This window comes from Eumetopias jubatus, unplaced genomic scaffold (genome assembly GCF_037043125.1).
Source record: "Eumetopias jubatus isolate StellerSeaLion01/CBP00866 unplaced genomic scaffold, mEumJub1_p1.0 scaffold_1, whole genome shotgun sequence".
In the NCBI taxonomy this organism is placed as follows: Eukaryota; Metazoa; Chordata; class Mammalia; order Carnivora; family Otariidae; genus Eumetopias; species Eumetopias jubatus.
In genome coordinates, this window is record NW_028274807.1 from 12,421,951 (window position 1) to 12,449,408 (window position 27,458).

At 48.4% G+C, this 27,458-nt stretch overlaps 1 protein-coding gene and 1 long non-coding RNA gene across 8 annotated transcripts; both read right to left on the reverse strand.

The window, feature by feature from the left end:
* Positions 1-435: 435 nt before the first annotated feature.
* Positions 436-27,218, reverse strand: IFNGR2 (interferon gamma receptor 2). Of its 7 annotated transcripts, none has more exons than XR_015768362.1 (8): positions 27,004-27,218; positions 16,951-17,083; positions 11,528-11,730; positions 7,701-7,846; positions 4,120-4,282; positions 3,577-3,734; positions 2,108-2,265; positions 1,029-1,118 (listed from the first exon to the last, which is right to left on the reverse strand). XR_015768362.1 is itself a non-coding variant. In XM_028115044.2 (7 exons), exons 1-7 carry the CDS (start codon positions 27,089-27,091, stop codon positions 936-938), a joined length of 1,074 nt encoding a protein of 357 aa, XP_027970845.1. In that variant the 5' UTR covers positions 27,092-27,212; the 3' UTR covers positions 436-935. The 7 variants fall into 7 exon arrangements, 4 of the variants coding, with proteins under 4 accessions (XP_027970845.1, XP_027970875.1, XP_027970853.1 ...); XR_003611114.2 differs by lacking the exon at positions 2,108-2,265 and adding an exon at positions 3,070-3,401 and having other exon boundaries at positions 1,033-1,118; XR_003611111.2 differs by lacking the exons at positions 1,029-1,118; positions 2,108-2,265 and adding exons at positions 2,468-2,810; positions 3,070-3,401.
* On the reverse strand, positions 22,568-26,848 carry LOC114218145 (uncharacterized). Its single transcript, XR_003611132.2, has 2 exons — positions 26,461-26,848; positions 22,568-23,596 (listed from the first exon to the last, which is right to left on the reverse strand). It is a non-coding gene; the product is annotated as an uncharacterized LOC114218145 (long non-coding RNA).
* Positions 27,219-27,458: the final 240 nt, after the last annotated feature.

Genomic DNA, 27,458 nt, shown 5'->3' on the forward strand with positions numbered 1-27,458 from the left:
GCTCTGTGCTCAGCGGGAAGCCTGCTTCTCCCTCTCCCACTCCCCTTGCCTGTGTTCCCTCTCTCGCCGTGTCTCTCTCTGTCAAATAAAATCTTAAAAAAAAGAAAGAAAGAAAACAGAAATGTAGGGGCATCTGGGTGGCTCAGTCTGTTAAGCATCTGCCTTTGGCTCAGGTCATGATCCCAGGGTCCTGGGATTGAGCCCAGAGCGTCAGGGTCTCTGCTCGGCAGGAAGCCTGCTTCTCCCTCTCCCACTCCCCCTGCTTGTGGTTCCCTCTCTCGCTGTGTCTCTCTCTGTCAAAGAAATAAATAAAAAAAAAAGAAAGAAAGAAAACACAAATTTAGAAAGAGGAATTTTAAACAGTTGGAACTTTGCAGAAGATAAAGAAGGCCAAAATAAAGAAAGTGAAGTGGAAAGCAGAAACTTCACATTGACTTTTTAAAAGTTAATTACAGTCTTTTATTCCTAGCTTGAAAAGAAAAAAAGGCTTAAATCACTAGGAAACTATTTACAGGACGAATCACAGTTTAAGCCGGGTGACTGGATATGAAGAAGGGCCACTTAATTTCCCTTCTTGGGACAGGCTGGGACAGGCTGGGACAGGTGACGTGATCTGCCCGCGGGGCTGCGTCAAGGAGGGGACCCCGTGTCCTGGCTGCCGACGAACAAAGCATCAGAGGCATGCCAGAGCTGTTTTGCTAACAAATAATTACATGTCTTTTTAGTGTTTAAGAGAAATCTTAATCTTTCGGGGCTATCTCTGTAGAATCATTCTGGAAACGTGTATGATTAGAAAACTCTTTTAAAAAAATTAGGCTTGTCGCCCCCATGAGACCCGTTACGTCTTCCCAGGCACTGATGGGCCTTTTGGGGACAGGAATATGGAATGCTGGGCTCCAGAGAGTCCTGCCAGGACCATCAGCAGCCTCCTCGACTCAGAGCTCTTGTCCCACAGGCTGGCAGACTGGACCAGAGTCTTGGGTCCAAGTGCTTTGGGGAACGTCTTCTTGCTCCTTCTCTGGAAACGAAACAATGGACACAGAGTCCCAGGCATCATCCGTTGGCAACGTGTCCTTATCCAAGGCCTCTAAGATAGGCTGGCTCGGGTCCTTTAAATACTTGAAAAGGTCGAAAACCAAGAGTGTCATTAGTTTATTACGGCAACACAGCAGCCCTTCTGCTTGATGTTTATGGCACGGTCCTGTCTTACTCAGGGGTGCCTGCCTCCTCTGACCACCCCCGAAACAACCTGCCAAACGAGAACACCCCTCACGTCAGCGGTAACCTCAACGGGACCCAAGGGCCAGCCCAGGGCACACCATACCTCAGGGACAAGCATGTTGTGACTTCCTGCCCTTGGTGCAGGCTTGGGGACCGTTCTTCCCCAAGTGGCTATGGAATTCTGACTTTCCAGCGAGGGAGGATGAGGGGCTTCCAGGTCACCCCTCACGGGGGAAAAGAGGGAAAGGTCGCCAGTGTTCTCCTCAGGCCCTCCACCCACCAGTTGCTTCCACCTCACACAAACACACACCCAGGAGAGAAGCAAGGAGAGCGGAGGGGGCCTCAGGGCGCCCCGCCTGCCCCTTCCCTCCAGCCTCTGTTCCAGGCTGAGCCATCCCTTCACTGCTGAGGGACCGAGAAACTCCCGCCTCACTCCCAGATATGCCGAGAGACACCGGATGCGCAGTGAGCTGAGCTGACTGATGACAAGAGGGACATAAACCAATTATGTGTACTTCTGAAACCTCAGAAATATAAGCAAAACCTGACTCATTATTCTTGTGTAACTTCAGTGCCCTTTGATGTCTATTTTTCACACTTTCCCAGGAAAGTGAACCGAAAGACTCTGTTTTAGACCCACGCCCCCAAGGACCAGCTAGTAGTAAATACACTTCATTGGGACCTGCTGGTGGTTCTTCGTGAGAGAGAGATCGTGCAAGTAAGATTCTGAGACCCAGTGAGGGCTGTAACTGTGTGAAGTATTAACCAGGGAAGGGTTTTTTTGTTTTTGTTTTTTTGTGGTAACTACCCTCTTAACGAATTTTTAAGGGCACAGTGCAGTACTAACTATAGGCATGATGATGCACAGCAGATCTCCAGAACTTACTCATCCTGCGTAACTGGAACTTCATACCCGTTGAACAGCATCTCCCTGGGTCCCTCTCCCCTGGCCCCCGGCAACCACATTCGACTCCTGCTTCTAGGAGGTGGACTATTCTAGATGCCTCATGTAAGTCCAATCATGCAGTATCTGTCTGGAGTTTTCTAGTGGGGAAATTCACATGTAATTTGCGTTATGTCTGGGTACTTTAAATACCTCTCCAGCTCTATTTCTAGAAGCACTACTCTTTCTCTATAGACTTGGACCTTATCTAACACCTGTTCCTTCTAGATGCAACAGAGTAAGATTCTGTTTCCAGTATCTTTACCCCGATTTTACTGCTAATAAGCCTCCAGAAACAAATACCTTTAAATAATCTTCCATCGGCTCCTCGGAGGGCTTGGCCACTGCACAGAGCCGGGGAGGGGGGCTGTGCAGGAAATCAACTTCCCACGAGACCCGGTCCACCCATCTTCCTCAGGTCTTTCAAAATACCAGTGACATCCGGTGAGCTCTCTGTGGGGAAGGCTCTGTACTCACAGCCGTGGGTGCGTTTACTCTAGAATCCTTCTAAGTGCACAGCTCATGCCTAGAGCCCTGGCTTCACCGCCTTCCCACCCTCTGCCAGGCGTCTTGGGGGCTCTCTCCACAAGGCGCAGGTCTCACGCGCTGCTAATCTTGGCCAAGCCAGGCCACCTTTTTCACCAACCTCATGCCATTAAAAAAATTGTTTTAAGTTGTGGTAAAATACACATAACATAGAATTTTCATCTTAACCAGTTTTAAATGGTATAAAATACATTCACACGGTTATACAACCCTCACCACCATCTCCAGAACTGTTCTAATTGTGCAAAACTAGAACTCTGTCCCCATTAAACGCTAACTCCCCATTTCCCTCTCCCCACCCAGACCCCGGCACCCACCACTCTACTTTCAGGCTCTGTGAATCTGACTCCTCTAAGTACCTCATGTAAGTGGCATCACACAGCATTTGTCGTTCTGTGACTGGCTTATTTCACCTAGCATGATATCCTCAAGGTTCACCCATGTTGTTGCGTGAGTCAGAACCTCCTTCCTTTTTATGGCTGAGTAACATTCCATTGTGTGGATAGACCACATTTTGTTTATCCATTCATCGACTGACAGAAACTGAAGTTGCTTCCAGCGTTTGGCTGTTGTGAATAATGTTGCTATGAACAGGGGTGTCCAAATAACTCCGTACCACTTTTTTAAGTAGGCTCCACACCCAGCAGGGAGACCAAGGCAGGGCTCAAACTCACCAGCCTGAGATCAAGACCTGAGCAGAGATCAAGAGTCGGACACTCAACCGACTGAGCCACCCAGGCGCCCCTGCCCTGTACCACTCTTAACTCCACTCTGTGTCCACGGCTTTGTCCACTGCCACACTCCTAGGCATTACCAGGGGGTCACGGAGGGCTGACACGTCACCCACTGGATATGTGCACACGTACCTCTTTGATTTGTGATGGGATGCTTGGCGGAGAGTGAAACCAATATTTTACCAGGCCTTTGTATTTCAGGACCAGGAAGAAACAGGCCCCCGCCAGCGCCGACAGCAACAGAAAGATACCCACGGCGATGATGATGACTTGTTGAAGCTTGGTAGTGGCTTAAAAAGATGACACGAGAGTGAACAAGAGACCCATCCCACACACGATACAAACACGGGCCACTCTTCACCTGCCAACTGCTCAGATAGTGTCCATGTCCTTGTGAGATGGATACATACTGTCCCTCCTCCGCCCCGCCTCCCGTGCTCGAGTGCATAACTAGTACAAGCAATCCTAAAATCAAGCTGTGTTAGCTGTCTGGCAGTGTTATTGCTGTAGATCTCAGCATGAGCTGGTTAGACCTACTTGAGTGCTGGCTTCTCGTGCCTTCCCTCTGGGTTGGCCCCCTCCCACCACCCTCCACCTCGTAAGCCAGCCCGGGTTTCACTACTTGGGGAGGATTCTTGTCCCAGCTCAGAAAGGACATAAGAAAGCATATGTTACCATCCATTGTTGTTTTGTAGCAAGATATATTGCTTAAATGTCCCGGTCTGGAGATGTTGTTGTAGTATGTCCAAACCAGATGCGCCTTCACTTGTAAACAGTATTCTCTTAAGGGTTTCAAGTCATCCAACACAATGGAGTTGCTCCTGAAGGGACCTTTAACCTACGTAAAAAACGCCAACAGGCACATGTGAAAATGACCCAAAGAGACGTGGTTGAGCCACTTCTAGCTTTTCCGACGTTTCCATCACCAAAGAAGAGAGAGATGCTGTTTCACACATTTTATGTGTGAAAGCTGGTGAACCGTGTGGAGAAAGACGCTGATGACTTTAGAGCTGTGTTTCTGGCTGTGAGGCCTCAGAGGGCCCACTGTAGCCACAGAACCTCTGCCACTGGAATTTAGCGAACCCCAATGTCTGGGATGGACTTTTCTCCTTCAATGGGGCGCCTGTGTGGCTCAGTTAAGCGTCCGACTCTTGGTTTCAGCTCAGGTCATGATCTCAGGGTGGTGAGATTGAGCCCCGCGTCATGCTCAGTGGGGAGTCTGCTCATCCCTCTCCCTCCCCCCTGCACGCTCCCTCTCTCTCTCTAAAATACATACATACATAAATAAAATCTTTAAAAAAAATAAAATTGCTTCAATGCCCAGTGCGTTTACTTTGTATCACTATTTTGTACTTCACGGTTAATGTAGTCTAGATACTTCAAGCTAGTCAACGAACAGAGAAAAAAAAAATCATCATGGGAAATAATGTTCCTTTAGTTCCGAGTCTGCTTTTAGTTTTAACTGAAATGTGCTGATGCCTCTTACACAGTTTTGGTCAACATGATCTTTGTGAGTTATGTAATCGGGACACAGTTGGATCCCAGATTCTTGAGGATTCTGTCTCTTCCCCTTGGCCTGTCCCTGCTGCTGCCTCCCTCAGGCCTCGTCAACCCCCAGCCCCCCCAATCTGGATCCCTCTAGTCAATGGCTTCTCACTCTGCTGGACAAAGTCGGCATTGTCCCTCCTTTCCCAAAGGAGGGAAAGATACATGATGGCAGTATAGGACTTCTTATAAGGGGCTTGCTTTCCTATTTTGAGATGTAGTAGGAAACACTGCAGTCATTTGAAATGGTGGTATAACATATGCTCAGCAACATGGAGATGAAGCTGCGATAGTGCTGACTGAAAACGGGCAGATTATTCAATAGTATGTAGAGAACATCTTATTTTTAAAGATGTAAAATAATCACATTACTTAGGAATAGTAGGATCATAGATTTTTTTTTTTCCTTTCTGTTTAATGGTGATGGACTGCCAGGGCAGAAGAGAAAAATTTTTGCTCGGGATGCCACATAAAGCAATTTTAAAAAACACTTATTTTTTATTTATTTATTTGAGAGACAGTAAGTGTGGTGGGGGAGGGGCGGAGGGCGAGGGAGAGAATCTCAAGCAGATTCCCCGCTGAGTGTGGAGCCCTACTAGGGCTCAAGCCCATGACCCAGAGATCACAACCCGGAGATCATGACCTGAGCCCAAACTCAGAGTCCAGCACCTAACCAACCGACTGCGCCATCCAGGCGCCCCACCACATGAAGCAATTTTAAGTACAAACTTCCTTCGGGGTTTATTTCAGTCGCCGGTTGGCATTTCTAGAATTTAGAATCACGGACTGCAGAGACCGCTGTCCTTGGGGGGCCTGCTTGCAAGGCTAACCATAGCTGGCATCTGGGAACTTGGAATCCAGAAATGTCCCCACCATTCCCTAACAAATATCGGCGGCTTATGGTAAAAACAATGTTTTCTATGCTGAACACCTGCTCTCCTTCTAGGAGTCTGGAATTTTGAACTGTGCTACGGAGAAGAGGCCTGTATTTCCAGTAAAACCCCTGGGCACTGAGTCTCTGATAAGCTTCCCTGGTAGACATTTCACATGTTGTCACAGTTGGTTGTTGGAAGAATTAAGTGTGTCCTGTCTGAGTCTTTTGGGAGAAGGTTCTTGGAAGCTTGTATCTGGCTTCCTCTGGAGTTCGGCCCATGTGCCTCTTCCCCTTGCTGATTTTGCTTTGTGCCCTTCTTCTGTAATAAACCATAGCCATGAATACAACCATATGCCAAGTCCCGTGGGTCCTTCCAGCAAATCCAGGGGCTGGTCTTGGGGACGCGGACAATCTTAGCTGGAATGGATATTTTGGAGGCTCTCAGACTCATCTGAGCCCTAGCATCTTTTGTTCACAGAAGTCCAAAGTATAGCTGCTCTGGTAGAATGGGGTAAAGGGGAATCCCCTCTGGAATCTTCCAGGCCTTCTCTATTCCAGTTGACCAGACCTTGACCTCTTCCTTTGGGGAAATGGTTAGTTCCTTTTTCCCCATAAGAGTCTATTGTTCAGTGAATTTTGCCTTCCTCAATGTTTTAAGATTCACCATAAAGAAATGAGTAGGAAGTACACATATAAACTACGTGGGAGAAGATCTGCAGAGCATGGGAAGGCCTGGGCGGCTCAGTCAGTTGAGCGTTACCAGGGTCCTGGGATCGAGCCCCATGTGGGGCTCCCTGCTCAGTGGGGAGTCTGCGTCTCCCTCGCCTTCTGCTCCTCCCCCTGCTTGTGCTCTCTCTCTTTTTCTGAAAAATAAATAAATAAAATCTTAAAAAAAAAAAAGAAAAGAAAAACTGCGGAGCATGGACTCTGGGCTCAGATGTGCTAGCTGTCAGCTGCTGACCTTGGGCAACTTACTCAACCAGTTGGTTCCCTTCTCTGTGACACGGCTCGGTACAAAGATTAAATGAGATGATGTATCTAAAATGCCTGGCCCCGGGGCCCAACGCAAAGAAAGCTCTCGATAAACATCAGCTCTTATTATTATAAAAAGCCTCTAATCACCTTAAACTTATACAATGATGAATGTCAGTTATATCACAATAAAACTGGAAAACAAAAAACAGTTATAATACTGTTGAGTTTAGGAAACCCTGAAGCTTACATCGATAATAAAACTTCATGATACGCAGCATGGATAATCAGGCACTGCAGAGGACTGAAGGCCAGCACCTTCCCTCGTATTATGTAGGGCTGACCAGGTCTCATGCACCTCAGCCCCTCCTGCATTCCTGCCTGACCCGAGCGCTTGCAGTCCCCCAGACATCCCGAACCTTCCCACCCACACCCTCCGCCCTCTTCCCTAGGAGGGTCTCTCTCCTCCCAGTAGACTTTTCACCTGTTCACACATGCTTTCTTTGCAAATCACTCAAACCGGAGTAATTTATATAAACCTTGCAGACTGCAGGGGTGGATTCCTTGTTGTAGAAACAGGCCCTCTAGAACCTTCTCCAGCTGTTAGAGGGCCCCAGGGGCTCCGTGCGCACCCCAAACAACGGGAATGGCGTGCTGTCAGTCAGAGAGGGGAGTTCAGAGCCACCTGGCAGAAGGGAAGGCTCAGCATAGGGAGCAGAAGCTCGGGTCTTGAAGGGAAGGATTAAACCCGATTCGGGGCTCAGACTAAGGCAACACTGGGAGGCTCTGTCTTCCTTGTCCAGTTTCCAGTTTACTTCCTTTTGCTGTATCAGAAAATCAACACAAAGTAGAAAAATGCTCTTGCCTTTTGGACTCCTGCCTTTTCCCAGTAATGGACATAGTACACAAAAGTGGCCAGGGAGGCAGGGATGTCGAAGGGAGAGGAGAATCTGATGATCAGGGAGCCTTCTCCCGGGGTCACCCAGACGTTCTCAGGAGGTCCAACGGTAACTGAAATAGAGTAACGAACACAAACACAAAACATACATGTAAATATATACACATACATACAACATATAATCTTATTTTTTAATTTTATTTTTTAATTTAAATTCAGTTAATTAAAATATAGTGTATCACTAGCTTCAGAGGTAGAGGTCAGTGATTCATCAGTTGCATGTAACACCCAGTGCTCATCACGTCACGTGCCCTCCTTAATGCCCATCACCCAGTTACCCCACCCCCCACCCCTCTCCCCTCCAGCAACCCTCAGTTTGTTTCCTAGAGTTGAGTCTCTTATGGTTTGTCTCCCTCTCTGATTTCATCCTGTTTTCTCCTCTCACACATAATTTTACATATAGTGTGTACACACACACACACACACACACACACACACACACACACACACACAATACAATGAGATTGCATTCAGGCACACAAAACTCCCAGAGACTGCTCTGGGCACAACCTTCACGTGGAAGGCCACGGGGCAGGAAGACCAGCGGGACCACGGTGCGGCACCAGGGGCTTCTCATCTTCGGTGGCAGGCGTCCCTGTGGTGGCCCAGAGCCAGTCTGTCCGCCCGCCCCCCCACCCCCACCCCAGGACACAGCTTCCAGGCAGAGTAAGACCCACAACAGGCCAGTACAGGAGCCTCCCAGGCTTAAAAGCCCCAAGAGCCAGTATCTGTTACGATAACAGGAAGAGTTTCTAGAGTCCCCGTGAGGGACATGTACAGTTACAAAAATTGCTGCACTCAGCAAAGACATGGCTCCCTAACAGGTATTTGAGATGGCCCCAAGGGAGGTGCAGTTTATCAATCAGGGCTCATTTTGCCATAAGTGACGCTGCCTAGGAACATAGCTGACAGCCACCTTGACCAGGTTTCCAGAGAAACAACTCGGTTAACCGAAGATCAGATTTTCATGCAGAAGGGGACAGGATTTTGTTACCCTTACCTACCACCTATCTCCTTTGTATTTATTTTTAATATACATTCTTATAATTTCTTTATAAATGAACAAAAGTGGTATTTATCAACCTTTAAATCCATGTCTCCCAGCTTATTGTCAGAATATATGTTCTGACATATATATATATATATATATGTATATATATGTTCAAATATAGTACCAGAGAGATGTTGCCATCGGAAGCCTGCTTGTTGAAGCTTTTCATAGAGTTCACGGGACAACCAAGGACCGTGAGTCATGAAGTGCATTAAATGAAGGGTTCCAGCATGTATCAAAACAAGCACTTCAGACTGAGTATAGCTTGGGTCCCACGAGTTCTGAGAGGCCCATTCATGCACCGTTTGCCCGTGCAGGCAATCGGATCACTGTGAACAGTTGTGTGTTCATGACTGTTCATGCCTTCCGCGCTCTCGCCCGGGCTCCCCCGGGCTGGGCCAGGCTCTGGCATCTGGTTGGGCCACCCTATTCTGTGAGAAAGGAACTGGTCCCTGCAGGGTTTGCAGACATGCCCTGCGGTCTCATGGGCTGTGGTGGAGGAACTACGTCTAGACAGAGACCGGGCCGGCCTGGCCCCCCCACCAGCCGGAACCACGTTAGCGGATTAGCTGCAAGTGGCCAGAAGATTTTGTGAACCCTGTTCGCAGATGCTGACCAGCAGGGTCCGGCCGCCTGCCTCAGGCTTCTCGCCTCTGTAGGACATGTTCTCTAGACTTTTCTGTGACTTACACATGGGAATGGGCCTGGAAGCTAGGGTGTTGGCCGTGACCAGTCACTTTGTCCCCAGAAGGTCTGTGCGGAGAGACCTGCCCTTCTGAGAGTTCTGGATCCAGGATCTGGTACCAAGTGACAGCTGCCAAGAGGTTAGGATACGGGTTTCTTGGGTCTGATGTACAGTGTGAATAAATGCTTGCAGCTCTTAGCCCTTTTCGATCAATGAAGCACTTTTTGAGGGGGAATGAGCCTGTCTCTCGAGGGGGAAACAATCCGCCTTCTCTGAACACATTGAAGGGAGTTTCAATTATCTGTAGATAACTTGATAACAGCTTCCACGGACTAAGCTCTTATTGTAAACCAGGCAACAAGAAGGTCATCTTCGTTTCCCACAGGGAGAAACAGAAGCCTAGAGGTGATCACAGTGGCCCAGAGTCCTAGCCAGTAAGGGGCAGAGCTGGGGTTTGAACCTAGGTCGACGTGATGCCCCAGCCACCTCCTCCTCCCCCCGCCCATGCTCAGTGAAGCATCCCCGTGTTGGTTATGCACTCCAACTGCACAAGTGCTGGACACAGTGATGGGGTCTGAGGATACCCAACTTTACAAGTGAGCCGGGAGCCGCCTGGGAACACTGCTGCCCAGCTCAGGCCGGGAGGACAGGGGGCCGCCGTTGCCTGGGACCGGACCAACGACTTCCACAACAGGCCCTGCTTCCATTCCCGTTCCTTTTCTCCCAGGCCAGGCCATGGGAACCACCATTACTTTCTCTTTCTTTCTTAACTAATTCCCACCTAGGTGACATGTCATAGCTCAGATGTGTGCTGGTTCTCTGCGCAAGGACAGATGACTTGTCCGCAGTAAATGCCCAGCTCAAGGGGACTGTGCTGTCTTCTCTTTCCATCCCCGCATCATCTGGCACAAACTGTTGATTTTTCTTCCTAGCTTCCTCTTGCACACAATTGCCTCAAACACGCAGGAAGGAGAGGTCGGATCAAGACAACAACGCATGCCCTCGTCACCCAGCACGTACCCACCATCAGGTCATGGCCAATTTTGTTCCTCTCATCCCTCTTGCCCTCAGCCCTCCCACTCTGGATTATTTTGAACAAATCCCAAATATCACATCATTTCATGTAAAAACTCCAGTACGTGTCTCTAAAGGATAGAACCCCCGCTTTTAAAAACATAAAATACCATGATAACACCTGAGATAAACTAACAATAATCGCTTACTAGATCATCAAATAGCTAGACAGTGACCCAACTTCCTCACTGTCTTCTACCTCTGTTTCTGTTTGAGTCCGGATCCCATACTTCGTTTGCCTAAAGCACACTGAAGAAACCTGGGACACAGCTGACCATGTGAGACATGACTCATGGAAGGAGCGAATGTACAAACCAGCATCTGTCGATTCTTATGCCCTCTTCCAATTTCTGGGAGCACATGTGCTCATTCAACCAAGCTTTACGACATATCCACTCTGTGCCAGGCACTGTTCAAGGCTGAACGAAAGTCTTTCTTGAACATAAAGGAAGTTGTGCCAGAAGAGATGAGGGGGATCACTGAAGCCAATATGCTAGTGTCCCATCCAGCCCAGAGGTCAGCAAGCTTTTTTGGTAAAGTGCCCTAGTAAATTAGGCTTCGCGGGCCAGACAATCCCTGTTGCAACTGTTCAACTCTACTGCTGTAGCGTGAAAGCATCCATAGACCATACATTATTAAAAGACGGTGAAATTGTGTTCTAATAAAACTTTATTTACAAGAACAGGTTGGTGGGCCGGATGTGGCCCACGGGCTGTGGTTTGCCAGCCCCTGGTCTAGCAAATCACACTCCTCTAGCGCCAGCCTCCATGCTCAGTCCTGGGGTTTGACCATCATACCCACCTGTTTGCTGGCTATGCGGGGTCAGAGACAGGACTGGGGTGCATGGAATCCATACTTCTCAGTGAGGAGTAAAGTGAAGAAAGCCTAAATGATAAAGGAAGTTTTATAGCCAAGTTCTCTTACCATTCCAATAGTACAGGAACCAAGGCACTGACAGCCATGGGGAAACCAGGTCCTCCAACTTAGCTCGGACACGTAAAGAGACGTTGAAATGTGGTGGGAAACCATTTGAGAGGCTGCTTGGGGTGAAGTTACACTCCGTCGTGGTGACGTTCATACAGTGCACACCTATGTCGCTGGTGTCGTACCACCTACTGTCAGAGGGGCTGCAAAGGAAAAAAGGCTTTTACTTCACGGACTTCTCTCTTCTGCCACATCCAACAGTTTCCCCAGAGCTGATTTTTTAAAAAGCAGCTTCCCTGCGATACAATTTGCAGACCAAAGAATCCACCCCAGTTAAAGTGTACAGATTCGAAGCGTTGTGCAGTCATCACCATGATCAATTTTAGAGCGTTTTTATCATTCCCCCAAAGAAACCCCGTACCTATTAGCACTCACTTCCCACTGTGCCCTAACCCCCTAAGCCCTGGGCGACCATTAATCATCTACTTTCAGTTTCTATGGTTTTGCCTCCTCTGGACATTTCTTATAAACGGGCTCGTAAACGGCATGGTCTTTTCTGATTGGCTTTTTCCACCTGGCGTGTTTTCAGGCATGATGCAGCATATTGTAGCATCAGTATGTCATCCCTTCTGATGGCCAAATACGATCCCAGCATACGCTTATAGTACATATCGTTTCTCTGTTCACCTGTTTATGGACATGTTGGTTGTTCCCACTTTTTCGCTGTTGTGCGTAACACTAAGAAATATTCACACGCGAGTTTCTTTGTGGACGTAACTTTTCAATTCTCTGGGGTAAATACCTAGGAGTGGAACTGATGGGTCTAACTCTTATTTTAAACTGTCTTCCAAAGTGGCTGCACCATTTTACATTCCCAGCTGCAATGTATGAGGGTTCCAATTTCTCCACATCCTCACCAACACTTGTCATTATGCCTTTTTTTTTTTTATATAGCCATCCTAGTGGCTGTGCTGTGGTATATCACTGTGGTTTTAAATTTGCATTTCTTTGATGAATATTGATGTTGGGCATCTTTTTATGTATTTATTGGCCATTTGTATATCTTCTTTGGAGAACTGTCTACTCAAACCCTTTCTCTGTATTTTAATTGGGTTGTCTTTTAATTGTTGAGTTGTAAGAGTTCTTTATATACTCTGGATGCAAGTCTCTTGTCAGATTTTTCCCATTCAGTCCTGCAACTGATTTTAATTCTTCAAACTCAGCCTCTGTAGCTGACGTCTTAGGAAAGATACTGTGTTCATACAAACCCCACTGATGCTTCCTGCTAGTGTGGAGTTCATTTTATACCACAGATGCCCATTTAAAGTTTGCATCACCCATATGAAAACCCTGCTAAATATGAGGCCACATATTCTTGTAAATGACAATGCATTCCCCAGAGTCCTAATGCCACACCCCCACATGGGACTCTACTCTCCAGCTCTAACCTCTGTGCTTAGGTGACAGACTTGAGAAAAACCAGGGAGGTGGCTGCTAGAGACCTCAATGGGGGGCAGTAGGCTGTGTGCTCTGTAGAGACAGGCTATGCGCCCCACAGCAGCTCTGGCCTAGAAAGCAAGGCCAGGGGAGACAGAAGAGACGAGGCTGGGGATCACTGCCACCAGCTCTCACACACCACACTTCTAAGGGTGCCTTTGACCCTGACTGGAGACTCCTCTGTCAAAGTGGCCAGTGGCAAGATGAAGGCCACTTCAAGATGCGTGGCCACGGCTTCCGTGGAAGATGCTGCCATACTCACATTACCACCAAGCCCCGGGGGCCAGACCCTACTGGGGAGGGGGATCCCTGAGCACAAGCACCCCCGTCTTAGATTGGGGGTGTGCTTCAGAAGGGGTAAGTGATCTTTAAAAAGTTATACAGATACCTAGAGATACTCTAACCTTCTCCCCTGCAGATCCCAGCTGTTGAACTTGGGCAAAAGGCTCCCCACATTTCAAAGGCTCATTTCCCGACTTAGCAGGGAATGGACCACTCCTCTCCCTCACCCTCCCCTCTCCTCCACCCTTGGCCCTGTCTCAGAACTGCTTTTGAACAATATTTCTCCACAAAGGGGTCTAAAGGGGGACAAACCTTCCCAATTTAAATGACAGCTGACCCATGACAGCAGTTTCAGGGGGAAGAGTGGAAAAGGAAGCTGCATTCTGGAGGCCGCCTCCCCCTCTCTTTGCAAAGGGGGTAAATAAGGGGATGATGTTGGCCGCACTTCAGTGACCCTGGCCTCGAGCACAGCCCCGCCCACCGCCAGACTCCGCCTCGTGTCGTGGCCGGGCCCCGGCCGAGTCTCACCCCGACAGTCCCGCGGGCTCCCCCTCACCATGTATCCATCATAGACTGCCTCTGTCCCTGAATTTCAGTTTGAAAGCAGCCCTCATCATGAGAGGGAGCACAGCATGGTGGTTGAACACATGGACTCTGGAGCCAGATGACCTGGGTTCAAATCCCCGTTACCTGCTTCTCTGTTCCTTACTCCCTTATCTATAAAATGGGGATAAATTATGGTATTTGCCTCCCTGAGGGATCACGAAGGTTGAACGAGCCGACATTAGGAAAATGCCTGAGCCAGGACCTGGTGCCCAGGAAGCACCATGTAAATGGTGCCAGGTTCCACACCTGGGCAACTATGGACTTCACTGTTTGGCCTCTGTTAGATCACTTCCAAAAATGGCAAGTGTCCCCTCTGACCCAGCAATTCCTCTGCTACAAATGAAGAAAACAATCAGATGATTTATGTACGAGGACCCAAGCTGGTGACCGTCTACACCCGCAAGTGGGGAAGCGTTAAATACATCATGTGTGATGCATCATCTAATAAAACGAGCAGTAAAAATGTTTACACAGAGACCATTAGAAGGAAAAGTGCTCATACACTTAACTATGTTTGGTTGAAAAAAAAAAAAAAAGGAAGCAGCGCCCAAAAGCATAACCCCAGTTTTGTTTCATTTTTACGCATACACCAGCACATTTTCAAACCAAGTGCGAGCATTCAGAAAAAAGTCTAGAGAGAAATATGCCAGAAGGAGAACAGAGATTATTCTTGGGCTGTAGAGCACTAGGTGGTTTAAATTTTATTCTTTCTACTTTTCTGGGTGTTCTAGCCTTTCTGTAAAGAACACATGTTGCTGTTAAAATCAGAAAAATAAAATGAAATAAAAAAACGTTTTCAGAAGACTGGGCTGGTCAGGTCAAGTTTTCTTAAAATGAAATCTCCAGATTTTTTAATGTTGGCACTAATTGAAAAAAAAAATTAAACACTGGGGTTCAAACACAGCCTGAAGGCCACACTCTCTGCAACCCCTGATTTAAACTTGAAATTTTCCCACAGTGCTCAGTGTAATTTTGGCTTTGGCTACTGTACTGTCAGAGAACAGGCACCTTCATTTCTAATTACAGTAATGCTTTACTGTAGAGAAACAAGATGGAAAAGTTTTAAGTCCCACAAGTCTCAAAATGAAATTATTTCATGTCGCTAAAATGTCCCAAACATGTAAAAGTCTCTAAAAACAAAACAAGAGCAAAGGCCCTCCTCTCATCAAATCTGCGATTGGAAAAGAAAACAAGACCAGCCCCGGTTTCAGTTTCTCATTACCCCTCAACTTTCCAAAGAAGGATGTTCACATTCACCCCATCCTTTGTTTCTTTTACCAAAACCAACCTCTATCCTGAAAAAACATCTGCAAAATGCTTTCCAAAAGGGAAACGAAGTAAACATGTTAGTCTGGGAAAGGAAACTGTCAAAGCCTTCAAGGAATATTTCTACTATCTCCTGAACTCTGTCGACCCAGAGATGTACTTCCCCCTTCAAGGCTAAGAGATGCGAGTCAGGGTATCAGCTGTGACTTCCTGTCACCAAAATCTTGTTTAGTCCTACGACATCATGTTTACTGAATGCTGAGTAGGGCCAGCTTCTCGGGCTCGTGACCCATGGAGGGGCACAAAGCCCCACTAGGAGGAGGCACTCAGTTTGATGCTCGGCTGTCGCCATGTTGAAGTTCTCAGTAATTCTGGACAAGGGGCCTTGCACCATTTTCATTTTGTGCTGGGCCCCACAAATTATGTAGCTGGTCCTCGTGGACTGGTCCGCTTATTATAGATTATTGGCACTTACTTGAGGAACAGCTAAATGTAATCCAGAGATGACCCCTAAACCCTGGTTTAGAATCGATTTTTATTAAGCAAATGTTGTTACAATGGACATTCAAAGGTGAAAAAGAAGTCATCTGGAAACCCACTCCTCTTACAAATTAAGTGCCCGTAATTTTTCCAGGTTCCTTCCCTGTTCTTGACCACAGATACGGTCCAAATTTGACACCATTGCAACCACTACCACATTATCCTTTTTAATAGTTGCCTAATGTTCAACTACTAGTTAACATGACACAATTTGGCATTTTTCTGCTGATGGACATGAATTTATACTTCAATGTCTATCTTCACGAATACCAGTGGCTTTTTTTCCTTTCCTTTCCTTTTTTTTTTTAAGATTTTATTTATTTATTTGAGAGAGTGAGAGTTTTGGGAGAGGGAAAGAGAATCTGAAGCAGATTCCGCACTGAGCACAGAGCCCGACTCAGGGTTCCATCCCACAACTGTGAGATCATGACCTGAGCTGAAACCAAGAGTCGGGACGCTTAACTGACCGAACCACCCGGGGACCCCCTTTTTTTCCTTTTTCTGATGGGGGCTTGTATTACCTGCGTAGGGGAAAAGTGACGTGGACATTTCTGTGACTCTAGCTGTACAGCGAATGACTCTGCTTGGAGGGCTGTGGTAACTCATCCTCACCCAGCACGATCTCCATCAACCACACTCTTACAAGCACTGAGCATTACCATTTCCTTAAATTTTGTGTAACTGGTAATATAAAATGACTTGGCCAATAATTTTAACTTAGTCTTCTCTTAACCTATGTAACAAGGTAAACACGTAACAACTGAGGACTTCGATTCTGCCTTTCTTTTTCCCTTATGTGCCTTCTGTTGCACACCGAGTGATGATAAACTATGAAAGCGGGTGAGCGAGAGAACGAGGGGCCAGAAGAATGTGCGAAATGGAAAGCCCCTTTTAGAAATCGAGAATTAGTAGTAATTAAGTGAATACTTTCCTTAGTAGGCCAACTCTGGCCCATAAGGTTCGATAAACCAGATTTTCAAACTTGAAGAAGATGAAGGCTACAGGGTGCCTCCTGCCCTTTCTAGACAGGAAGCCCTCTTCTACACACCTCTCCTGAAACCAGTGAGAACAATCTCCCCGTCCAAATAAGAAGCCCTGTGGGTAGGCAGCCAAGGCTCTGACACCAGTACTGTCTAAGCCTTCGCGTGAGTGAGAGGTGGTGAAATCTCAGTTGGCCCATGGGCTCCCTGCGCCACTCCCCATAAGGATGCCAACAGAAAGATCCAGCTTACTATTTGAACTGCACCTGGTAGACCACCGGCCTTGTGTCATTGCTCAGGGACCCGGGCTCCCAACTCAGAACCTGCTCGGCGTTGTATAGGCGAACCTTCGGGTTTCGAGGAGCTGGCAGCTGGGCACGAGAGTCTTGAAAGGGGCAGGGAGTGAGAGAAGGGGGCAGAGGTGAGAGAGAAAGGGGGGAGGGTTGAAAGAGAAAATCTGATTACAACAATATTTAAATGCACGTCATCAAACCATTCACATAACTCCGTTTTTGTCAAAGTGCAGAAATAGTTATTACCAGTGTCTCCAGGCATGTCCCCTTGCCCCCACCTTTGACTAGATATGGCACCCATGACACAGCCCATGGACGGAAAGAGAGGCTTGGGGCCTGCAGATTCCGGTTCTTCTGAACGGGGCCCGGATGCAGGAGTCCAGCTCGACTAGAATGCATGTTCTATCTCTAATAAGCAGGTGCAGCTGGGCAGGTTGACTTGATAGTCTGGGCTTCACTGTCTTCTTCAGGAATAAGGGGTAAATAACCGTACGTCCCGAAGTGAACATTGAATTGGCGGCGACGGGACATGCATTCTCCCCAGACATGCACTGGTACCAAGGGAGGGCCTGCTAAACCTCCACACACACGTGCACACACTCGCACACACTCACACACCACGCCCAACACCAGGTGTGCAAAGCCCAAAGGCACATAGAGGGTGAGACACGTCCTTTGGGCTTCGTAAAGAGTTGCGGTGTTTCTCAAGGACCCCCAGTATCAGAATCACCAAGGTCCCACTTAAAATGCAGATCCCCAGGCCAACCCCCCAGACCAGGAAATCCACGAACAGCCAAATTAACACCCGCCCCTGGGGATCCACCACCAAGGTCAGAAGCCCCCTCCTGGGGTGACCTGGGAGGCACAACCCCAGCCCCGCCCCCCCAGCAGGTACTTCACAGGACAGGGCTCGGGACCTCTTCTCTTGCAAGAGAACACGATCATTGACAGGCCTTTCTCTGAGATTGAAAGAGGAATGAGAAATGCCCAGGAGGTGGAAAGAAAGGTTCTGGAACATGCTGTTCCAGAATTCAGAGCAGGAAATTCAAACCATATGTTTTCAGTAAGCACATCCAATCTCCAGGAATGGTGGCCAGCTCTTCTTCTGAAAGGCGCGTTACGAAGAGACTGTGGGCACTTGTTTACTTCCAGAAGGCCCACTGTCTCCACAGCTCCGAGCTCAGGAGGGCCTTCGTTCCAGTTCCTTATTCAACCGGCTAACCAACACTCTGCCAGTTCACACCAGGGCCAAAGGCAGGCAGGCTGGGGCTGCCTGGAGGGAGGCCGTTCTGCTGGGCAGGCCCATCTGGCTCACGGAGGCTGCTGTGCGCCCCGGTAGATCTCAGAGCGCAGCTGAGGACTGGAGGCCTGCTTCTGGGAGCACGGTGCAGCACCTCCCCGCCCCGGGGGGAGGGCTTCCTTAGGACCGGGCACTCGTCAGAGTCTCAGAGACCTCCTTTTACTTTCCTATATCAGTTTCCTATGGAGGCTGAGATGAAGTAGCACCGATTTAGTGTCTTAAAACAACCCAGCTTGATCGCTTACAGTTCTGGAGATCAGAAGTTTGAAACTGGTCTCACTGGGCTAATGTCAGGGTGTTGGCGGGGCTGGGTTCCTCCTGGAAGCTCTGGGGGAGAAATGGCTCCTTGCCTCCTGCAGCTTCTAGAAGCAGCCCACATTCTTTGGCTCTGACTCCTTCCCCCAGCAACAATGGGCTGATTCCTTCTCTCTCTCTTTTTTTTAAGTGACTACCCACTTATTTTTCTTAAAAAAATTTCTTTGAAGATTTATTCATTTATTTTATAGAGAGAGAGCACGAGCAGGAGGGGCACAGGGAGAGGAGAGAGAAACCCAAGCAGACTCTGCACTGAGCACGGAGCCTGACATGGGTTTGATCCCACAACCCCCGAGATCACGACCTGAGCCGAAATCAAGAGTCAGACACTTAACCGACTGAGCCAACCAGGTACCCCTTTTTAAATTTTTACTTAAATTCTAGTTAGTTAACATACAGTGCGATATTGGTTTCAGGAGTAGACTTCAGTGATTCATCACTTACATATAACACTCCGTGCTCAGGGCACCTGGGTGGCTCAGTTGGTTAAGCGACTGCCTTCGGCTCAGGTCATGATCCTGGAGTCCCAGGATCGAGTCCCACATCGGGATCCCTGCTCAGCAGGGAGTCTGCTTCTCCCTCTGACCCTCTTCCCTCTCGTGCTCTCTATCTCTCATTCTCTCTCTCAAATAAATAAATAAAATCTTTAAAAAAAAAAATAACACTCCGTGCTCATCACAAGTGCCCTCCTTAATGCCCATCAGCCCATCCCCCACCCACCTCCCTCCATCAACCCTCAGTTTGTTCTCCATTGTTAAGAGTCTCTAATGGTTTGGTTTCTCTCTTTTTTTTCTTCCCCTCTGTTCATCTATTTTGTTTCTTAAATTCCACATGAGTGAAATCATATGGTATTTGTCTTTCTCTGATTTATTTCACTTAGCATAACATCCTCCAGCTAGATCCACATTGTTGTAAATGGCAAGATTTCATTCTTTTGGATGGCTGAGTAATATTCCACTGTATGGATATACCACACCTTCTTTACCCATTCATCAGTCGATGGCCATTTGGGCTCTTTGTATAGTTTGGTTATTGTTGATAATGCTGCTATAAACACTGGGGTGCATGTGCCCCTAAGAATCTGTATTTTTGTATCCTTTGGGTAAATACCTAGTAGTGCAATTGCTGGATCATAGGGCAGTTCTAGTTTTAACTTTTTAAAAAAGATTTTATTTATTTATTTGAGAGGGAGAGGGAGGGAGAGAGAGCAGAGGGAGAGACAAGAGGGACAGGGAGAGAGAGAATCCCAAGCAGACTCTGTGCAGAGCATGGAGCCCAATGTGGGGCTCAATTTCACGACCCTGAGATCATGACCTGAGCCAAAATCAAGAGCTGGATGCTCGACTAACTGGTTGAGCCACTCAGGTGCCCTCTGTTTTTAATTTTTGAGGAGGCTCTACACTGTTTTCCAGAGTGGCTGCACCAGTTTGTATTTCCACCACCAGTGTAAGAGGGTTCCCCTTTCTCTGCATCCTCGCCAACACCTGTCGTTTCCCGTGTTGTTAATTTTAGCCATTCTGACAGGTGTGAGGTGGTATCTCATCATGGTTTTGATTTGCATTTCCCTGATGATGAGTGATGTTGAGCATCTTTTCATGTGTCTATTAGCCATCTGTATGTCTTCTTTGGAAAAATGTCTATTCATGTCTTCTGCCCATTTCTTAACTGGATTATTTGTTTTTTTGGGTGTTGAGTTTGGTAAGTTCTTTATAGATTTTGGATACTAACCCTTTATCAGCTATGTCATCTGCAAATATCTTCTCCCATTCCGGAGGCTGCCTGTTGGTTTTGTCAACTGTTTCCTTTGCTGTGCAGAAACTTTTTATCTTGATGGAGTTCCAATAGTTCATTTTTGCTTTTGTTTCCCTTGCGTTTGAAGATCTAACAAGAAGTGGCTGAGGCCAAGTTCGAAGAGGTTGCTGCCTGTGTTCTCCTCTAGGATTTTGATGGTTTCCTCTCTCACATCTCTCATCCATTTTGAGTTTATTGTTGTGTGTGGTGTAAGAAAGCGGTCCAGTTCCATTCTTCTGCCTGGCGCTATCCAGTTTCCCCAGTACCATTTATTGAAGAGACAGGGCTGATTCCTTCTCATGATGTCACCACTCTGGTCTGACTCTCCTGCCTCCCTCTTCGAGGACCCTTGTGATAACACTGGGCCCACGGAGCCCTACCATCCAGGGTCATCTCACCATCTCAGGATCCCTGGTCACACCTGTAAGGTCCCATTTGCCACATGAGGTCACACAGCCACAGACTCCACGGCTTAGAATGTGGACATCTTTGGGGACTGTTATTTTGCTGCCACAGTGCCCTTCACCATCCCGTCTCTGGGGAGGAGCCATCTCCTGGCACCCCCATCTCCCAGACCCAGACATTCAGCTAAGGAAGGAAGCACCAAGGGACTGAGCAAGAAGAGTAGACTTCCACCCCAACTGACAGGTGGCCCAGAAGAAAGGCTTCCCCGTAAAGGTGGAGTCTCCAGATGTGCCCTCTACTTTCTTCAGCTTTCATTTTCCCAAGGTGTGGGGAGCTGACCCACAGTTTTACTCTGACATTTGACTTTCCTGGAATCCCGTCTTACCACATTCAGAGACAATAACAAGTCTTACATCTGAGGGTTTCACAATGAAGCACCAAAGAGTGCCCACTCATTAGCAACTGCCTCATCACACTGCACCTGGCAGAAGGCCTGTCCTTGAAATGCCTCACCCCTGCACCACGGCCCCCACGGGGCCCTCCTTGTTCCTGGGAAACTCAGAGCCTGCCCTTGCCACTCCTTCTCTGGAACCTTCTTTCTGGCTATGCCACAGCTCTCTCCCCTCCTCCCTCAGGTCTCTGCTCTTACTAGAGTGGTTTCCTGTGTAAAATGCCCAGGGTGCGGGGTTCCCTGTCCCTGCCTGACTCGTCTGCATGGTGCTTGTTCACCAACTGGGTCCTTTGTTTACACCACGGTGCTTAGGAGCATGGATTCCAGAACTAGACTGCCTGAGTTCAAAGCTGCACGCTCCTTAGGGCCTTGGGCAAGCTGTTTAACTTCTTTGTGCCCCAGCTGTCTCATCTGTAAAATGGGTACAGTACAGACTTCACGGTGTTATGAGGAGAATGAGTTAGTTTCATGCGTGGGGCTGAGGACAGGGCAAGCACCTTGTGATCCGTGCCTCTCCTCATTGCCAGCGGTTTATTCATAGTCTCCCTGAACATGAGAGTGGGGAGCTCCAGGAAGGCTGGGTGTTGTTGGATTTGGGGACCGTTTTACCCCCCCTCCCCCGCTGCCTGGAATATCAGGCACTCAGAATCTGGGGAATGACTGGCCTGAAGCCCAGCAGCATGCTCGCCTTCAGAGATTACATAACCAACCTCTTATCCTCAGCGATGCATTCATCCACTGGAAAACCAGGCAGAGCTTAGGTTCCCCTTTTCCTTCCTTGCTTTATGCTTAAGTTCCTCCCTTTGGTCTGGTCTCTGCTGCGTCAGGGAGTGGGTGGACAATGCTAGGCTGTGACTTATTGTTTGGCTCCAAAGAGTCAGCATTCTTAGGGTCATAGTACCTGCTATCAAAGGTGTCCATAAAGGCTCAACGGGAAGAAAACCGAACTTATGGACAAAGGGCTTAGGCTGAAAGGCTGATCCTGCAACCTACAGCCACAGATCCTGCCAACACCCCAGCTGAGCCTCGGTTTCCTCCTGACTTGTGGAACAATGCCATCTCTCCTGGAGTTGTAGTGAGGGGCAAATGCAAGACCACAAATGAAAGGCAAATTAGACACTGCTGTCTAAGTAAATTTCTAACATGGTGACTATTTCAGGGTGTCCTGATTCCTCATGATATGGCTGCTTGCGCAGGTGGCGAGCAACAACCAGTCACCCAGACTCTGCCTTCAGGGACCCGCAACAGGGCGTTGAGCCCCGTGCTGAGCACTGTATCAATGGTCTGACTCTGATGTAGGCAGAATAGTGTCCCCCAAAGATGTCTGTGTCCTGTGAATATATTAGGTTACATGGCAAAGGTGAATTGAGGTTGTAGACAGAATTTAGGTTCCTCATCAAAAGACCTTAAAATAGGGAGCTTATCCTCAAATAGCTGGGTGGACCCAGTGTCATCACAACGGTGTTTCTCTGGAAGCTGGAGAAGGCAAGGCAATGAATCTCCCCCTAGAACCTCCAGAAAGGAATGTATCCTTATTGACACCTTGATTTTAGCCCAATGGAACCAGCATCTGGCTTCTGACCTCCAGAGCTGTAAGATAATAAATCCTCTTGCTGTTTTAAGGCACTAAGTTGGTGGTGATTTGTTACAACAGGCACTAATATGGTCCCTGTAGGGGGACACCAGGGCTTTAACGACACCCAGCTCCTATAAGATAAAAGCTCACAGTACAAAGTTCCACTTCCCCTCCCCTCTCCATGCCCGTGGGGTAATCACTCATAAACTATCAATGCTAAGAAGAGATAATGTAGGGATCACCTGTGTGAAGCGTCCTCTGCTCCTCATGACTATAGCTCCTCCTGTGCCCCCTTCCTGCCCCTCCCATGACCTCTGATCCACCCTGGATCCAGGCGATTGAGACTTTACCTTAAGAATAGGCTATCCTAGGTCTCAAAAGGATAGTTTGGTTAACAGACATCACGCACAGAAGGGGGCCTGGGCGGCTCAGTTGGTTAAGCATCTGCCTTCGGCTCAGGTCATGATCCCGGGGTCCTGGGATTGAGTCCCACCTTGGGCTCCCTGCGTTGGGCTCCCTGCTCAGCGGGGAGTCTGCTTCTCCCTCTCCCTCTACCCCTCACCCATCCCCACTCATGCTCTCTCTCTCTCTCACTCCCTTGCTCTGTCTCAAATACAATAAATAAAATCTTTAAAAAAACTCCACACATCACAGATAATAAAGTACATTAAAATAAATTGACATTAAAATTAATCATTTAATCTTGACATCCAAAGACCCCTCAGGATCCTTCCATGGATGGGGCGTTATGATGAACATCAATGACCCTGCAGGTGAGAAGAAGCCAAAAAACATTCCCTGAATCCTCAGCCGTAACCAGGAAGTTGCTCTCATCAGTAAATCCTCGACATCAGCTTATTTACCTAGACCATTTGTCTCTTCCTATAAAGGACAGTTCTATTTCCTTGAGAGTAGATGGGGCTATTACCTACTTGAAAAGAATGGTGGAGAAAATAAAGACAGAGAATGTTTATAAAACCTTGTCTGACCTAGAAGAGTGGCCTAATAAATGCTATTACTATCATTTTTAGTTTGCCCCCCAAAACATGTCAGCTACTTAGGAATTTTAACTGTTGAGATGATGGGCAAATAAGAGTTACTTAATGCAGGAGTGTCTGGGTGGCTCAGTCAGTTATGCAACCAACTCTTGATTTTGGCTCAGGTCACCATCTCAGGGTTGTGAGATTGAGTCCTATGACAGGCTCCGTGCTCAGCGGGGAGTCTGCTTCTCTCTCTCTCTCTCTCTCTCTCTCCCTCTGCCCCTCCCCCACCACGCTCTTTCGCAAATAAATAAATCTTAAAAGAAAAGAGTTACTTAATGCACATTAACATTTGCAAAGGTTTTCAGGTTGTTGGGCATTTACTATCTTTCTCAGTGGTCTCAGTGCATTAGAAGAAGCTTTAAATGGTCAAGTCAGCAAATCACGGTAGTAAAATTCTAAGCCACAAGTACCTTTCCAATCTACTGCAAAACTAAGCAGCAGGTACAAATACAAAGAGAAGCCTCAATTCTTCAACATTCAGGTAAATGGCCAGAGACAGTTGATTTACTGCACTTTAGTAGAGTTGATTAATTTTTAATCTAAAGTAAATGGCCACTGCTTAAAGCATTACTACTGAGGGGAGCAAAATAGGCCACCCCAAAATATGTCACTTTGGCATGTTGATTTTTTTTGCATATTAATTATTTGGAATTAAAGTTACTTAAAAAACAGTCGGTACAAGAAGGACACTCTGATTTTCCTTTATCCCCCTAAAAGCAGGAAATAAATCTCTCCTGTGAAGGTTTCCTCTCTATACCAGGAGGATAAAGGGCATCTTTACTCAGAGATAGGAGATTCAAGGCTGAGAAGGCTGTATAAACAAACTTTGTTACTTCTTCATTAATTTGCGACCCCAAATTCAAATTCCCTTGTTTGGTTAAATCTCTGCAAATCATTGTTTCTATATCTAAAAAGTATGAAAGCTGCCTTCTTTGGTCACTTCTTCGAGTCTTATATTTTTATAAACTCCTATAGGTACAAAATTAAATCTGTTTTTCTCCTGTTACTCTGTCTCATGTCAACTTAATTATTAGACCAGTGGAAGAACCTAGAAGGCAAGAAAGGAAAAGTTTCCCTCCCCTACACTACAATTTAGATCAGGTCCAATATTTTATGTATGTTATCCTTAACATACAACTCTAAGGGATAAATATTTTAAGTTTTCCTTTTTAAAAATTTGCTTCCAACACCTATTTTTTTCCTAACCATAAAAGCAACCTCATAATTACTGAAGGACAACTGTGAATTATGAAAAAGCGTGGAAATTTTTCTACTACCCATTTACCATGTAACCATTGTTAATAGTTCCACTCTGTGCTTTGACTAACATAGTTTCTCTTAAAAATATCCCAGTCAGTTTTTTTAATGGTTTATTATAAAAAAATTTCAAGTAGTCACAAAAGAGATTAGTATAACATGGTGCTATTTTTCAAAGGATCTGTGATGAAGGACCAGTTTCTTTCTTTCTTCTTTTTTTTGGGGGGGGGAGCGACAGAGGGTGAGAGAGAAGAGAGAGAGAGAGAGAATCTTAAGCTGGCTCCACGCCGAGGGAAGCTGATATGGGGCTTGATCTCATGACCTGAGCTGAATCAGGAGTCTGACGCTTAACCAAATGAGCCACCCAGGTGCCCCCACACCAGTTTATTTCTCATGCATCACACTGACCCAAACTTTGGTAGAAGACAATAAAAGATAATTACTAGAAAGAGGGGCATGGCCTTAGGTGTTGGGGCAATGTCAAATTGCAAAGTTTCTAAATATTTCTCTTTAAGTCGCACTCATGGCAGACAAGTCACGAATGCTGCATAGACCCTCCCTCCCCCCCAGTGAGGGGTAGCATTAATATACAGTAACCAACCAGCACTAAGCCCATCACCCAGCTCAGGCAGTTACCAACATTTTGCCAAAGCCCAGATCCTAACTGAAGGAGGCCCAGGGAGGGCAGAACAAGAGATTGCTCAAGATTTGAAGCTGGGGAGGGGTGAAGTCAGGATTCAAATCCATCTGTCTCAAAGGAAAACAACCATTTGGCCCGGAGCACACATCTTCATCTGCAAGGCTCCCCTTTTCACGGAGCTATGGAATTTAAGGACCTTTCTAAGTGATGTTGGCAGAAGAAACAACTCTAAACCACACCCTGAGCTTCACATGGGTGAAAACTTCTCAATTCTTGAGACTATTTAAGAACTCCCAACCAACCACAGTCTGTCCCTGAGAAAGAACCAGCAAAACACTTCCTCACTGAGCTCTTCTTTCCTTTTTCTTTTCCTTCTTCTTTTCTTTTCTTGGAGTTTTTAGATTTGGCTTATAAGTATGGGCAGTTAGTGTCAGAGGGAAGGAGGAGGCTGACCCAGGGAAGGGACTGTCTGGATGGGAACAGAGCTGGGATTAAAAGTCTGGTTCCAGGTGACTCCCTGCCGTCAAAACCAACACGACGGGGGGTCCGGGCATTTCTGAGTCCTGCCCTGAGTGCTGCCAACCCCCCATCTGTCCGATCCTTGGAAAAGGAGCATCTGGACTCTCAGACTCACTAGCAAACGCACCCCCGCCCCAGTCAGACTGAGTCACATTTCCAGCCTGTGGCTGACCTCCGCCGCACGCAGCTGCAGGGAAGGAGGGCCCGGGCCCCGCTTCTAACTCAGGGCCCGGGGCAAGCAGGGGCTGCGGTCAGCCAGGCCAGGATGAAGAACGTGTGGCGGGCAGAGGCGGCCCTTTCCCGAGCCCTGCAGTCGCTCTTCCTTTGTTCACGCGGAGACATTCGCGGACCTCGGCCGCGCTCGGCTGCAGGGAGCGGCGGCGCGGGGGTGGGAGAAGACGAGCGCAGAGTGTCCCGAGTCACGCAGGGGCAGAGGCAGCGTTTCCGGCCTCGGAGGGGTGACCCGGGGCGCGGGCGCCGGGAGGAGCGACCGCCGTCCCGCGGCTGCTCCGGAGCCCGCGGGCTCCCCGCCCAGGGACTGCCCGGAATTCCCGGCCGGCCAGCCCACACCCCACACCCCACACCCCACACCCGCGTCGGGCTTCGCGCAAGCCCCCCCTCCGCCTCCACTGCGGGCTCTCCGCACCCCTCACCCGCGCAGGGCACCCCTCGGGTCGCCACCTGCCGCGACGACGCCTCCCCAGGCCCGGCTTACCTGCCGGGGGCGCGGCGGCGGCGCGGCCGCCGAGCAGCACCAGCAGCGGCACCAGCAGCGACAGGAGTGGCGGCGGCGGCGGCCGCATGGCCCGGGGCTCTGGCGCCGGAGGCTCGGAGGCGGCTCTGGGGACGGCCCGGCCCCGGCGCGGGGTCCGCCGAGCGGCTCACGTCGCCGCCGGGGCGGCCATGGCGAGCGCAGGGCGCGCGGGGCCCGCCTCCTCCAGAGCGGCGGCGACGCGGCCCGGGGCGGCGGGACAGCCCGGCTCGGCCGCCGCGCCCAAGCCGGCCCCTCCCGGCGCCCGCGCCCCGCCCCTGCCCCTCAGGCCGCGGGACTTTCCCGGCGCCCCGACCCGCGCGGTCGCCCCCTCCCCTCCCCCCCTCCCCCGGGAGCCCGCGGCCTGGAGCGCCCGGCGCGGCCCAGATCCCGGGCTCTGCGGCCGGCCTCCCCGAGCG